Source organism: Neofelis nebulosa, chromosome 4 (assembly GCF_028018385.1).
Source record: "Neofelis nebulosa isolate mNeoNeb1 chromosome 4, mNeoNeb1.pri, whole genome shotgun sequence".
NCBI classification, from domain to species: Eukaryota; Metazoa; Chordata; class Mammalia; order Carnivora; family Felidae; genus Neofelis; species Neofelis nebulosa.
Window position 1 is genome coordinate 5,881,719 of NC_080785.1, and position 13,528 is coordinate 5,895,246.

Consider the following 13,528-nt stretch of genomic DNA (forward strand, 5'->3'; position numbering starts at 1 on the left):
AGTTTGAGCCCCGCATAGGGCTCTGTGCTGACAGCTCAGAGCCGGGAGCCTGCTTCCGAATCTGTGTCTCCCTCTCTCTCTGCCCCTAACCCACTCGCATTCTGTCTCTGTCTCTCTCAAAAATAAATAAACATTAAAAAAAAATTTTTTAAAGACCTAAAGTTTTTAAATATTTCAACTAAATATAGAATAGAATGCAAAAGCCATTAGGATAAAACACAGAAATTCAAAGATATTTTTCACTTCCAGCTGGTTGTCTGGGGCTTCGACCTGGAGCGCCCCTAGGATGGGAACATCCATCCTCCCTCTCTTCAAAGTACTTCAGCGGGACGGTGGAAGGATTTTGCCCAAAGGCCAGTGTTCTAACTCAACAAGGCCTATTTATGGGACAGTCACCTCTAAATCTTCATACCTAGGAATCCGGTCCTGCCACTCAGCTTCCCAGCGGGGGCGGGGGGTTCCTCCTCTGTGCTCCCTGGGAAAGGCAAAGGGCTGTGACCAGCAGGCGGTTGTCCCAACACAGTCAAACAGCCTGAGGACAGTAGGGGACATTCGTAGGAGTAGCCGGAATAGCTGCTTCTTTAGCAACCACCAAGGGCAAGAAGATCAAGCATGATGGAAGTCTCCCTGGCTGGAAAGGTCCCAATCGCATCCTCAACTCTCGGGCCTGGCCTTCAATTTCACTTTCGGTGACCGAGGCCTCCAGCACTGGCCTCCCTTCCCCTACTGCCAACAGTGGTGCCGACCCAACCGCCCTTCACCGGCACTGCTGGAAAAAGGGGTCGCCCATGTGCCTTTGGTGGGAAACACGGCGATGTGCCCTTAAAGGAGCGACCAGCCCACACAGGTGGGCAAGCCCAATAGACTTGACTCCCCGCCTGGAAGGTTGGTTCTGGAGCGTTCCCAGCCAACCACAGCTGTTGCTTAAGTTTGCCTACTGAATGAGCCATGCAGACGTTGACAGGTAAAGAGGTGTTGACTCGCGCTCTTCATTTCCTGCGAGGTGTGCCGGGTTCGCCCGTGGCAGGGTTGAGACCCGAACTGGGGAGGCACACGCATTTTTAGTGAAATGTGTAACATTTTGAATGAACGCATATCCGTCCTTCATCCCTGGGTGACGCCGAGTAACAAGCTACAACCTTAAAGCCAGACTCGCTAAGCCCACGAGAGAAGGAGTTAAAAGCAAAAAACAAAAACCCTCGCCGGGAAACCCCACCTAACCCACCGCCCAGCCAGCAAGAGCTACGTGCCTCGCGCCTTTTAAGGGCCCAGTGGGCGCGAGTCCACCAACCGCTCAAGGTCCCGCCAATCACTGCACTCCTCAAAGTTTGCCCCGCCCCCCTCCCTGCACTAACCAATCACTGGGGAGTTAGCTCTCTCCGCCCCTCTTGCCCACTCCCACCCCGTGAGACGTTCGAATCCTTCAAACTTCACTCGCGCGCTACCGCGGGGTCGCAGCCGGAATTTATTTTTAGCTCTGGGCCAGCAGCCCCGCCCTCGGCTCCGCCTCCTAGCCGCCCCCAATCGGAGACGGAGTTTCCGTCCCGTCATCGCGCGGGCGGGCGGGAGCTATCCAATCAGCGCCGAGAGAGAACTGGCGTAAGGAAAAGGCGGCGGAAGAGGGTGGGAGGGTCATGACGCAGCGAGTTTCAGTCGTGACTTTTCCGGGGGCATCTTGGCGTCCCCTCTATTTCCCCTTAAAGTAAAACGTCGCCCGACGCACCCCCGTGCGTTTCGGGGGCGGGGGTGGCCGCCGCGGCGGGGAGGGCAGTGCTGACGCGAACCGCGGAGCGGGGGAGGCCCCCCTCCCCGCCGGCGGTGGTCACGTGGGCGTGTTTGGGGGCGGGGCCGCGCGGCGGTTCCGGGCGGTTGGGCGCGCGAGCGAGGAGCCCAGGCAGCCGCGCCTGCCCGCGCCCGCCCGCCCCGCCCCTGGATGCCGCTCTGCCCCGGCGCGGCCGCCGCCGATCGCAGCACAGCAGCCGCCGCCGCCGCCGCGGTTGATGTGGTTGGCCCGGGGCTGAGGAGGCCGCCAAGATGCCGCAGTCCAAGTCCCGGAAGATCGCGATCCTGGGCTACCGGTCTGTGGGTGAGTGGCGGGCGCCGCGCGGCCTCCGCGCCGGGGCCCAGCTTCGCCTGCGCGCCGGGACGCGGCGGCCCGGCCAAGTTTGGGGTCGGCGCGGCCATGTGGCGGCCGCGCGTTTCGTAACCAGCCTCCCTCCGCCGCCACCTCCATTTTGAGCGGAGGCGGCGAGGCCGGGCCCCGCGGGGCGGCGGCGGCGGCGGCGGCGGCGGCGGCGGCGGGGGGCGGCCCGGGCTCGGGAGGCCGCGCGTGGGGAGGCCGCGGGCGGACGGGGAGGTCCGGGGTGGTCTGGGGCCGCCGAGCCGGAGGAGGGGTGTGCTCCCGGCCGGAACCGCCGCGGGGGGAAATCGCACCTGTCTCTTCACCTTCTTGCGGCTGGTTGTCCTGATCTTGCCAGCGGCCTTTCCGCCCCAAATTCAATAAAGTCCGTGGGATTTTAACAAAGGGAACGGCACCTTGGGGGTTTTTTTCTGTCCGTGGTGAAGTTCAGCATTTTAAAGAAAACCAGGGACCTGAATTTAGGACGTTTGTCTCCCGAGGGCAAGTTTCCCCCCGAAGAAACCCAAAAGACCCCTCTTCGAAAGCCCCCTAGATGTTGCCACGACCGATGTAGGAAGGCAGAGAAAACGAGATTTCTGATCTCTCGGTGTCCTATTTTTCTACGGGGAAAAAAAAAATAATAAGGTCAGGTACTTGTAACCGGGCTGTCGAAGTGATTCAGAAGTTTGTTGGTTTTTTTTTTTCTCCCCCTCCCAAAGGTTGACATATATTTGAAACTGTTCCCGGCAGTCGCCTTTCTGCGTCGCTGAGGTGGTCTGGGGTGGGGTGGGGGTGGAGGGGGTGCCGGAAAACGAGTGAGGAAACAGAACCGTTGAACTTAACCATGCTTCAGGGCGAGGCTTTATTGTCTTTGACAACCGGAAGCCTGGAGAAATTACGTTTATTTTTCGGTGTTGTTTTTAAGAAGTAACTGTCTAAGGAAAACGTGCACTTGATCGTGGTGGCGGGCGGGGGGTGGGGGGTGCTGGATAGGGAGGTGAAAGCGAAGGTTTGGAGTCTACCGGGATTGCAGAAGGAGGCAACAATAACTGCCTTCGGAAAGCTTGTAACTGCCGGCTACCCATTGGATGAACTCCCCGACTCCGCTTTCTGTGCTGCTTCCTCACCCCCATTTTCCACCGCCGGTGCCAGGGTCTGTGCTCTTTGACCAAGATCAGCTACGGGCATGCTTACTCATCCTTTTATCATCTCTCTCGTCGAAGTGCTGGGGGGTGGGGGAGTCCTGAGAATGGGGGGGGGGGGGCGGGAACCAAAGGCTGAGAGATGCTTGTGTAGAGATAGGGGGTGCCAAGAGCCCTAGGGATAACTCTGGTATGCAGTGGGAAATCATAGGTATATACCCATCGGGGGAATGGGTGAGGGTCTTGGTGGCTGCCGCTCGCAAGTAACCCTGCAGCAAATCGAGGCATTTAAAAACCACCAGCAGCCCACTCCCCAAGTGCCCATGTGGAATCTGACCTTTATTGGCAGCCTGAGTCACCCAGCCCTTGCTTCTTTCTCTGTTCTCTTTATTTCCTCTGCATTTGGAAGAGTGGGACTATGACCTGTTCTGGCTCTTGAGTGAGCTCTAATCAGATACAGAGTGCCTCTGAATAACCAAGTTACAGGTGACATCTACCTGGGCCACCTGTTTTCAGCTTAAAAGAATGTCCTAAAGATACTGACTGACTCACTGCTTGAAATTCTCCAGATGGTGATTCTAGGCTTCAGTAATAAGCGAGTCTAGCGTTCTATGGCGGTTTTTGCTAAAGAAGTCCTTATGTCCAACAGATCTGTTCTGTTTTGCCTTCCATCTATTACCCCCAACCTTTGCCTTTGATTTTAAAGTTGTTTACCTTTGTTAGGAACCAAGGCACTTTGTGGTTTGTGGGTCTTTTGTTTTGCCAGCATCAGAAAAGGAAGTATTGGCCACCCTTTGGAGAATTACTCAGTATTCAGGCTTCTAGTTCGTGGACATGTTTGCTTGAATGCGGTTCTACTAGAGAAGTTTGAGTATATGTGTTTCTAGGCTGTGTTATTTTTTGAGGCTGAGCTGTTGTGTCCTATTGACTGAAGGGAAAGAGAGGTAGAAAAGGGGGCGCCTGAGTGACTCTGGATCTCGGGATTGTGAGTTCCAGCCCCATGTTGGATGTAGAGATTGCTTAAGAATAAAATCCTTAAAGAAAATAATAAAAGGTGGTAGGAAAAGGCTCAGCTAGAACCCACACCTTTCTCAGAACGTGCTCTTAATTAACTCTCTTTTGCCAGTTTGACAGGTAGGGTACGTGTCATTGTGACTTTGTCGCGTTACCGACTTTATTTGAAGAGTTCGCCTTCAGATAAAACGAAATGCTGTGATGGTTTTACTTGGCTTTCAAATTTTGTATTTTTTTAAAAAACCTTGATAGAACTACCAGTGAGGAATGTATAATTCGCAGGTAATTCATACAGCCCTTTTTCCTGAAGTGCTTTTCCTGTTATTTACAATGTTAAATTAAGCCTTTAAGGACACGTCACCTATAACGCAGTCTGGCTTTCTGGGAGTGCTTTGTATTAATTGTTTTAGTGGTGGCACATGTTCAAGCTCCTTTACGCCCATTGTTTCTAATACAACAAGTAGTCCCATGATAGGACGTAACTAAACTAAATCAAGCTAAAAATATAGTGCCGGGTCACTGTTTTCAAATAAAATCTGGTACATCCTTCCCTGGAACCTTCAGCAGAGAGCTTTGATGGTCTCATTTACCATTAGACCATAATCAAAAGGTTTTTGGTCATATATAAGTCTCTGAGGCTAACAAGAGAGAGGGGATCACAGGAATGTGAAAGATCATGAGAGAGAAAATGAAACAGCCCTGTGGTTTGGTAAAAGACGATTCAGAAGTAACTCAAATTATTACCTTGTCAAAATGTTTTAGGTAGGAAAGAAGATGCACCTTTTAGTTGGATACTTCATAGAGAAATAAGTCATTAAATCTGTTCCCAGTGGAATACAATCCAACTATATTCTTTTTTTTTACTTAAAAATATCTTTTTAATGTTTTATTTTATTTTGAGAGAGGGAGAGGGAGGGGCAGAGAAATGGGGAGACACAGAATCCGAAGCAGGCTCCAATCTCTCAGCACAGAGCCCGACACGACGCTGGGCTGGAACTCAAACTTTGGGATCATGACCTGAGCCAAAGTCGGACGCTTGACCGACTGAGCCACCCAGGTGCCCCAGAATGCAGTCCGACTGTATTTTGACTTAGTGTCTTTTTAAATTACTCTATCCTTTTCTGACACACTTCATTGAAAATGATAAAAGGAAAACATTCTTCGCCATATATGAAATCTGTCCTCATGTGAAGTTGTGTGTTCAGGCACTCGATAACATTTGGTTGTGTACTTGTGGGTGGGGTAGTCCTATAGTGACCCCCTTCTGTTGATGCTTGAAATTAACTTCTGTTTGTTTGTTTTTGTCTTTCGGTGCTGTTCGTTTGTTCCGTTCAAGGGAATCATCAGAGCTTGCATTTGTGATCATGACAGTTTCAGCACCGGATGTTATTTTGATGTCCCTGTGGGTTCTGTCTGTCCACAATTACTTTTATCAGGCCCAAAAGAAACAGTACCTATTGATACACTGCCCCACCCCTCACCCCTGCCCCAGGCATCCACTAACCTTCCTGTGTCTGTGAATTTACCCATTCTGGACATTTCGTATAAATGGAATCGTACATACATGGTCTTTTGTGATGGGCACCTTTCGTGTCCCATGCAAATTTTCCAGATTCATCCATGTTGTAGCATGTATCAGTAATTCCCTTTCGTTGCCAACTCCTTGTAGAAGAATTTTTTCTACCCTGTTCCATTGAATTCCACTGGTTTATTTTTCGCTTTCAACGGATCTTCCACCCATGACTGATTTTGTGACATCATATCTTGGCTATTTCAAAAAGGATGGTTCACTGTTCTGCAAATCTTTCTACGTTTTGATGCATTTCAACATATGAACTTTTTAATTTTTAATTTTTTTAATGTTTATTTTTGAGAGAGTGTGTGAGAGGGGGAAGGGCAGAGAGAGGAGGAGATACAGAATCCGAAACAGGCTCCAGGCTCTGAGCTCTCAGCACAGAGTCCGTCGTGGGGCTCAAACTCATGAACCGTGAGATCATGACCTGAGCCGAAGTCGGACGCTTAACCTACTGAGCCACCCAGGCGCCCCAACATACAAACTCTTTTAATCACATTTTTAAACATCACCCTCATTCTCCTTAGAAGAAATGTAAATATTGGGAGGCTTTAAGCTCACCGTGCGAGATGCACGTTCTCCAAAATTCTCACGTCCTCCCGAGAGTTAAGGATTTGATGGTTGGTAGAGTGCTGCCGGTCTTCCTTGAGGTGACAGTCTCATTTCTTTCATTTCGGGAAGATGTCTGCCCAGATAGTCACATTTGAAAGAATGATGGTTGGTCACTCTCGCGAGTAAAAATGATGCTCCGTGAGCAAAGTGGCTATTTTCAGATCACTTCCCAAACAGTTGCGCGTGTGCGTTTCCTTGAGACAAACATCGTACTTCAGTATTCAGGAGCGCCATGTGTCGACATACCATTTTGTCACGCAGAATATTAAAAAGACCTGCTTTAAGGCTCAAGACAAGGTTAATCATTTTTACTGCTGTCTCAAGGGCACTCTTCCGTAAAAATTGTTCTTACCATGGGTGTATGGTTGTGAAGGCTGCAGTGTGTGATCCCTGTCGTTTGTACATCCGTACATGGCTTTTGCAGCGTCGAAGTGTAAATATGAACATAGTGGGAAAGGCACCTGGTATCTTGGTGTGATGAAAATGTTTTTGACCTCCTGAGCCCCCTGAAAAGGTCTCAGGGGACCCCCAGAGTTTCTCTGTTCTCTGAGAATCGTTGGACTGTGGCATGTGCCGAACCTGGCTGGGCTGCTACTTGCTGTCGCGCAGAATTGAATGGAGAGTGGCCGCATCCTGGATGCTGCTCAAAGGGGTGGTTACCGCAGTCTTCGAGGAGCCTTCCAGAAGAGGCCCGGTCGCCTGGTCGGAGAGAGGGATGGGGAGGCGGGAAAGCGCTCGCGTGCTTGGGAACTGAAGGAAGCAGGGTGGCTAGCAGAGAATATGGTGGGAGTAGGAAGTGAAGTTGGAGAGGTGGTGGGGGGCCGGAGGAGGGACAGCCTCGCAGGAACGTCGGGGGACCATTCCTTCTGAGCGGTGAGTAGTGAGTTACCAGAGCCTGGGGAGACTTAGGACACCTGAAAGCGAGTTGACTTGGCCTCTGATTGTGATGCAGTTTGGGGTGAGTGTTGTGTTTTGACTTGGTAATGGTGAGACTCCCAGAGATCAGTAGAAATTGGCCACGGGTGGCAGCGTGTCAGGACCCACATGCTAATAACACAATTTTCCAATGTAAGCAGCAGAATGGGGGCAGGGAGACTTAAGTACAAGCAGCAATGTTATCACAAAATGAGAAACCACCGTCCCTACCTGGGATTACGTAGTCCAAAATATACTTTATTTTTTAATTTTTTTAACGTTTATTTTTGAGGGAGAGAGAGCGAGCAGGGGAGGGGCAGAGAGAGAGGGAGACACAGAATCCGAAGCAGGCTCCAGGCTCTGAGCTGTCAGCACAGAGCTCGACACGGGGCTCGAACCCATGAACTGTGAGATCGTGAGTCTGCCCCACTTAACCGACTGAGGCACCCAGGCGCCCTGACACTTTTTTTTTTTTTTTTTTTTTTTTTTTGAGTTTGCTTATTTATTTTGGTTGGGGGGCGGGGAGAGAATCCCAAGCAGGCTCCGCGCTGTCAGCACAGAGCCCTACGTGGGGCTCAATCCCACGACCCTGGGATCATGACCAGGGCTGAAATCAAGAGTCTGACGCCCGTCAACTGACTGAGCCACACAAGCACCCCCTACGATACTTTTTTCTTAGTTGAAAGTCTAGAATAAGGAGTTAACAACTTTAATATTGTCCACGAGTGGATTGTATTTAGTTATGCGAATAAGTCAGAGCTGCACTCGAACATGATTGTGCAAGTTAAAGCGTTTTGAAATCTTCAGTGATCACCCTTGAGAGAACCTTTATCCTTAGTTCTAGAACTGTTTATCATCAAGTAGCAAACTAAGCCAAAAGTAATCCAGTTCTCACAGTCCATCTTAAATCAGAATCCAAACTGGTGGGTACCTTTATCATGAATTTCTTGATTGGTTTAGAAATGTAATTTAATATCTCAAACACCGCAGTCCTGGAACGTTATTTAAAAATTTTTTTACGTTTATTTATTTTGAGAGACACACGCACAAGCAGCCGAGGGGCAGAGAGAAGGAGAGACAGACTCTCCAGCAGGCTCTATGCCATCAGTGTGGAGCCAGCGTGGGGCTCAAACTCACAAGCTGTGAGATCATGACCCGAGCCAAAATCCAGAGTCGAACACTTAACCGACTGTGCCACCCAGGTGCCCCTGGAATATCATTTTAGTATTTTAACGTTCTTTTTTTTTCTCATGTTTTTTATTTGTTTTAGTTTTTTTTTTTTTGATTGAGAGACAGACAGAACACTAGCTGGGGAGGGGCAGGGAGAGAGGGAGACACAGAATTTCGAAGCAGGCTCCAGGCTCCGAGCCGCCAGCCCAGAGCCCGACACGGGGCTCGAACTCACAGACCGCGAGATCATGACCTGAGCTGAAGTCGGACGCTTCACCGACGGAGCCACCCAGGCGCCCCAACATTCTTAAACGTATACTGGGCATCTGATAAAAAAGAGTTCTGTGTAGGACATGGGAATTTGAAGTCGAAATTGAGATTAATTTAGAACGGAAGTACTAGAAGCCTTGCATTACGCTCTGTGGGTAAGTGAAAACTGGACAGTGTGAGGATCCTCATAAAATTAACTCCCTCGTGCCCTTGGCTGCTTGGCACCCCCCTTACCTCCCTGTTCCTGCTCCCTCATTTCTCTTTCTGTTGTGCTTGCAGAAAGACTCCTCAGGGACTTTTGAAACAGAAATTGATGTTTCAACAAGATACGTGATCCTACTTTTTGCAAGATTAAAAATTGAATATTAACTCCACAGTGTCATAGTAAATAACTTGTGTACGTGGAAATGAAAGTATCGACTCTCACAGTTAATGTAGTTCTATGAAATGAAAATGCTCTTCTAAGACTGTATTAGATACAAACGCATCCGGCTGATACTTCACGGTTTTCAAATCTAAATCACACTCAGGATATGTTAAAGAGAATATTTTAAACCGTAGCTTCTCTTTATTCTCGTTCAAGACTTGTATAGACGACTAAAAAACACAAGTGGCAATATTCAACCATGCTGGCTAACATCAAGAGGGATGAGGGCTCAAGATGATCTTGACAAAGGGACGCACCGAGGTAAAATGTGGCGCTCCGTGGCAGGAGGGGAGTGGGAAAACACTGGAATCTCCGGCCTGCCTGCTGGGAGAGAACTCTCCACGGTAGGGTGCATCTCTGAGCAGGCTCATACGGCCTTGAGTACCCCAGGGGGCTGGAATGCGTGACTGGGAGACACAGGAGCTGGGCGCACAGAGTTGGGACCAGAAGGTCGCTGCAGTGCCCATGGGGGAAGGGATGACCACAGATGGAAAGTCTTATGTTTAGGTTTCAGAAAAGGGTTCCCAAGTGCATACGGGTTGAGGCCCTGGGTTCGTTTCCCAGGCAGGGGCGCCTGGGTGGCTCAGTTGGTTAAGTAAGCATCCGACTTCAGCTCAGGTCGTGATCTCGCAGTCTAGTCTGTGAGTTCGAGCCCCATGTCGGGCTCTGCGCTGACAGCTCGGAGCCTGGAGCCTGCTTCAGAGTCTGTGTCTCCCTCTCTCTCTGCCCCTCCCCCGCTCATGCTGTCTCTTTCTCCCTCTAAAAAAATAATCAGACATTTAAAAAAAAATTTTTTTTTTTTTTAATTTGCCGGGCATTTGAACCACCCAGCGCTCATTCTGAACCACAGGGAGAGCGGTCTCTTCAGTGCTGGGTGGCGCGTGTCGAGGAGTATTGCCAACTTAGAGTAGTGGTTCTTGGAATTCATGGGCTTTCCCTGGGATTGTGGGCATGTTTTCTGGGGAAAGAGGTGGCTTCTGTCCACTCTCCAAAGGATTTCAGTCCCACCAAACCCCCCCCCCCCCCGCCCCCGCCCAAGATTGAATTACTAAAATGACTGGTTGAAGGGGCAGCTGGGTGGTTGGTTCATTGGGTGAAGCATCTGACTCGGGCTCAGGTCATGACTCACGGCTCATGAGTTCAAGCCCTGCCTCGGGCTTGCCACGGTCAGAGCAGAGCGGACTTCAGATCCTCTGTCCGCGCCCCCCCCCCCCCGCCCCTCCCCTGCGCACATGCACCTGTGTGCACGCGTTCTTTCTCTCTCTCTCAAAAAATAAACATTTTTTTTGGGGCGCCTGGGTGGCGCAGTCGGTTAAGCGTCCGACTTCAGCCAGGTCACGATCTCGCGGTCCGTGAGTTCGAGCCCCGCGTCAGGCTCTGGGCTGATGGCTCGGAGCCTGGAGCCTGTTTCTGGTTCTGTGTCTCCCTCTCTCTCTGCCCCTCACCCGTTCATGCTCTGTCTCTGTCTGTCCCAAAAATAAATTTAAAAACGTTGAAAAAAAAAAATAAATAAATAAACATTTTTTTAAAATGACTGGTTGAAGAGGACAGGGTGGGGATTAAGTGTCAGATGTTATTCAGATAGGCATTCATTAAATGCTCAAGTAAGTCCCTGCGTATGCCAGACGCTGTGTGCTGAGTCACAGAGGCCGAGGCAGTCCTGATCCCTGCCCTCAGGGAGCTTCGTGTAGTGAGGGAGCCACAGTAAATGCCACTATTAATAGTAATAGTGGTTGTTCTCAAAGCATGGGGTGGGGGGAGGGGGGCCTTCAACTCTGGGAGGTGTAGGTCCTGTTTTTGTGCCTGTTCTGCAGATGAGGAAACTGAGCCACCAAAAGGTTCGACGAGTCGCCCAAGATCACACGCTTATTAAGTAGCTGAGCCAGGATTTGAATCGATTCCAGAGCCAGCACCACCGTCTGGGCCCGTTCACAGATCATTTTCACATCCAGTCGGGATAAATGCTTTGAAAGACGTAATCCCGGGGACAGCTCTTGTGACCCTGGGTGGGGGTAGACAGTTGTCCCCAAAGAACCGTCATTAAATAATGCTGGAGTTAGCCGGGCAGGGGAAGAAGGGCAAATGCCTTCCAGTCAAAAGGAACGGCACGGGCAGAGCCCCTGAGGGCCGAAGGGGCCTGGCCCAGTGGGGCCGGACCCCTGCGTGGTGAACGAGGCGGAGAAAGTGAGATGTGAGCGGGCGGGGAGGTCACTCGGGACTTATCTGCGTGCGGACTGTCGGTCGGGAACCGGCCTTACAGGCCTTGTCGAAAGTTTTAGACTTTTCCCTAGAAACAGCGAAAAGTCAAGGCTGTTAAGCGACATTTAAGGTGATCTTCGACACCAAGATGGACTAACGTCTTCTCTAAATATATGTCGTGCACGCTGTACTGTCACAGTAGAGCAAGTGAGGGAAAAGAAGGTGTCATTAGGAAAATCATAAGGAAGAAGACACATTTGCAGACGGTACATAAACAAGCGAGCGTAGCCGCGTGCCAGTGAAACCTCACTTACAGACGCTGACATTTGAATTTCATCTAACTTCCACATCGGAAAATAGTATTGATTTTTTTTTTTCTTTCCAACCAGTTGAAAATGTAAAAACCATTCGTAGTTCGCAGGCTGTACAAAAACACTGGGGGCCACATCTGGCTCCTGGTCTGTAGTTTGCTGACCCTCCCGTATTGTGCCCTCAAGAAGATCCCTCCCCCCGCTCTGTGAGGTGCACGGGGCAGTCGGGGTGGAAGGGCGAAGACCAGGCACATCCTGCAGGGTCACCAGGCGAGATGTCGGGGACTGGTGGGGTACAGGCAGGATGATGAGGAGACAGAGTTGGCAGGTGATGAGGGGGGAATCGGCAAGGCTGCGGCGTGGGAGACGCTAAGGGTAACCTTCAGGTGGTTCGCACGAGAGCCCGGATGCGTAATGGTGCCATTGGCAGAAGGGAGAAGGGGTACGCCAGGACTCGGAGATGGACCAGATTCATTTCTGTACCTGCCAGATCACACACTCACCCTGCTTGCTGGCTGCGGAGGCCCTAGCAGGGACCCACCCAGTTCCCGTGGTCCTAGAGACAGGTGGCTGTGCCTTCTTTTGGGATTCTGAGGAGTTGCTGCTCCCGGATCCCCGGGTCACCCGAGGGAGTGCCCCAACACACCTTCGGGGTGCGGCGTCGTTGCCCTGCTGCCTTGGAAACGGGAGGTTGCAAGACCCAACTTGGAGGTCCCACGTGGCTTACACTGCTCCACCAGGCAGGGGTCCTGAGGATTCGTGTCCATCTACAGGGACATTCCTTGCTTTGCGGGGGGAGAGGGGCAGGGGAGTTGGGCTCCATCTCTAGACCTTTTCATCCTGCATAATTGCTACCCAAATGCGTAAATGTGGTATGAAACGTTTTCTTCACCTGGCCATGTTTCTGGATGACTGTTACCTGAAAAAACTGGACCGTATACAGAGTGGACATACCTGCCATTTCTTAAACCTTTGTGGAAGTCTTCCTGGTAGGCAGCTAAGTTTATATACAAGTAGGATGTTCCTGTATCCTTTTTTTTTTCTTTTTTTTTTGTTAATATTTATTTATTTTGGGGGAGAGCGCGAGAGGGGGACAGAGGATCTGAAGCGGGCTCTGCGCTGACAGGCTGACAGCAGAGAGCCTGATGTGGGGCTCGAACTCACAAACCACGAGATCATGACCTGAGCCGAAGTCGGCCGCTCAACCGACTAAGCCACCCAGGTGCCCCGGATGTTCCTGTATCCTTAAACCGTCGCGTAGAGCAGCATTGCCCGACGGAAATACAATGCAAGCCATAGAGGGAATTTTAAATGTTCCAGTAACCACATTAAACAAGTAAGAAGAAACAGGTGAAATAATTTCAGTGTATGTTTAACTTATTAGCCCGATGTGTCCAAAATATCATTTCAATATATATTGCATATTTTTGGTATTGTTACCTTTTATCCTAAGCTTTCGAAATTCTGTATGTTTTACACTGTGTATGACATGTCTCAGGACTAACCACGTTTCAGATGTTCATCATCCACACATAGGGCTGCTGACCCCCCGCGGTTGGACAGCCTGGTATATAGCAAGGAATGGATGGGTGGTCATAAATGGGTCATTGTAGATTCTTGAAGAACTTTTGAAAAAACAATTTTTTTAAGTTTATTTTATTTACTTATTTTGAGAGACAGAGCTTGAGCGGAGAGAGGCAGAGAGAGAACCCCAAGCAGGCTGCGTGGGGCTCGAACTTTCGAACCATGAGATCATGACCTGAGCTGAAATCAAGA

The 13,528-nt window shown here is 50.3% G+C and overlaps 1 protein-coding gene across 1 annotated transcript in view; it reads left to right on the top strand.

The window, feature by feature from the left end:
* The first annotated feature begins 1,649 nt into the window (after positions 1 to 1,649).
* RHEB (Ras homolog, mTORC1 binding) overlaps positions 1,650 to 13,528 on the top strand; it is a 44,715-nt gene continuing 32,836 nt past the window's right edge. The window contains exon 1 of the mRNA XM_058723760.1: positions 1,650 to 2,086. Coding sequence (XP_058579743.1) covers positions 2,035 to 2,086 — 52 coding nt within the window. The 5' untranslated portion in view covers positions 1,650 to 2,034. The remainder of the gene's footprint in view (positions 2,087 to 13,528) is intronic.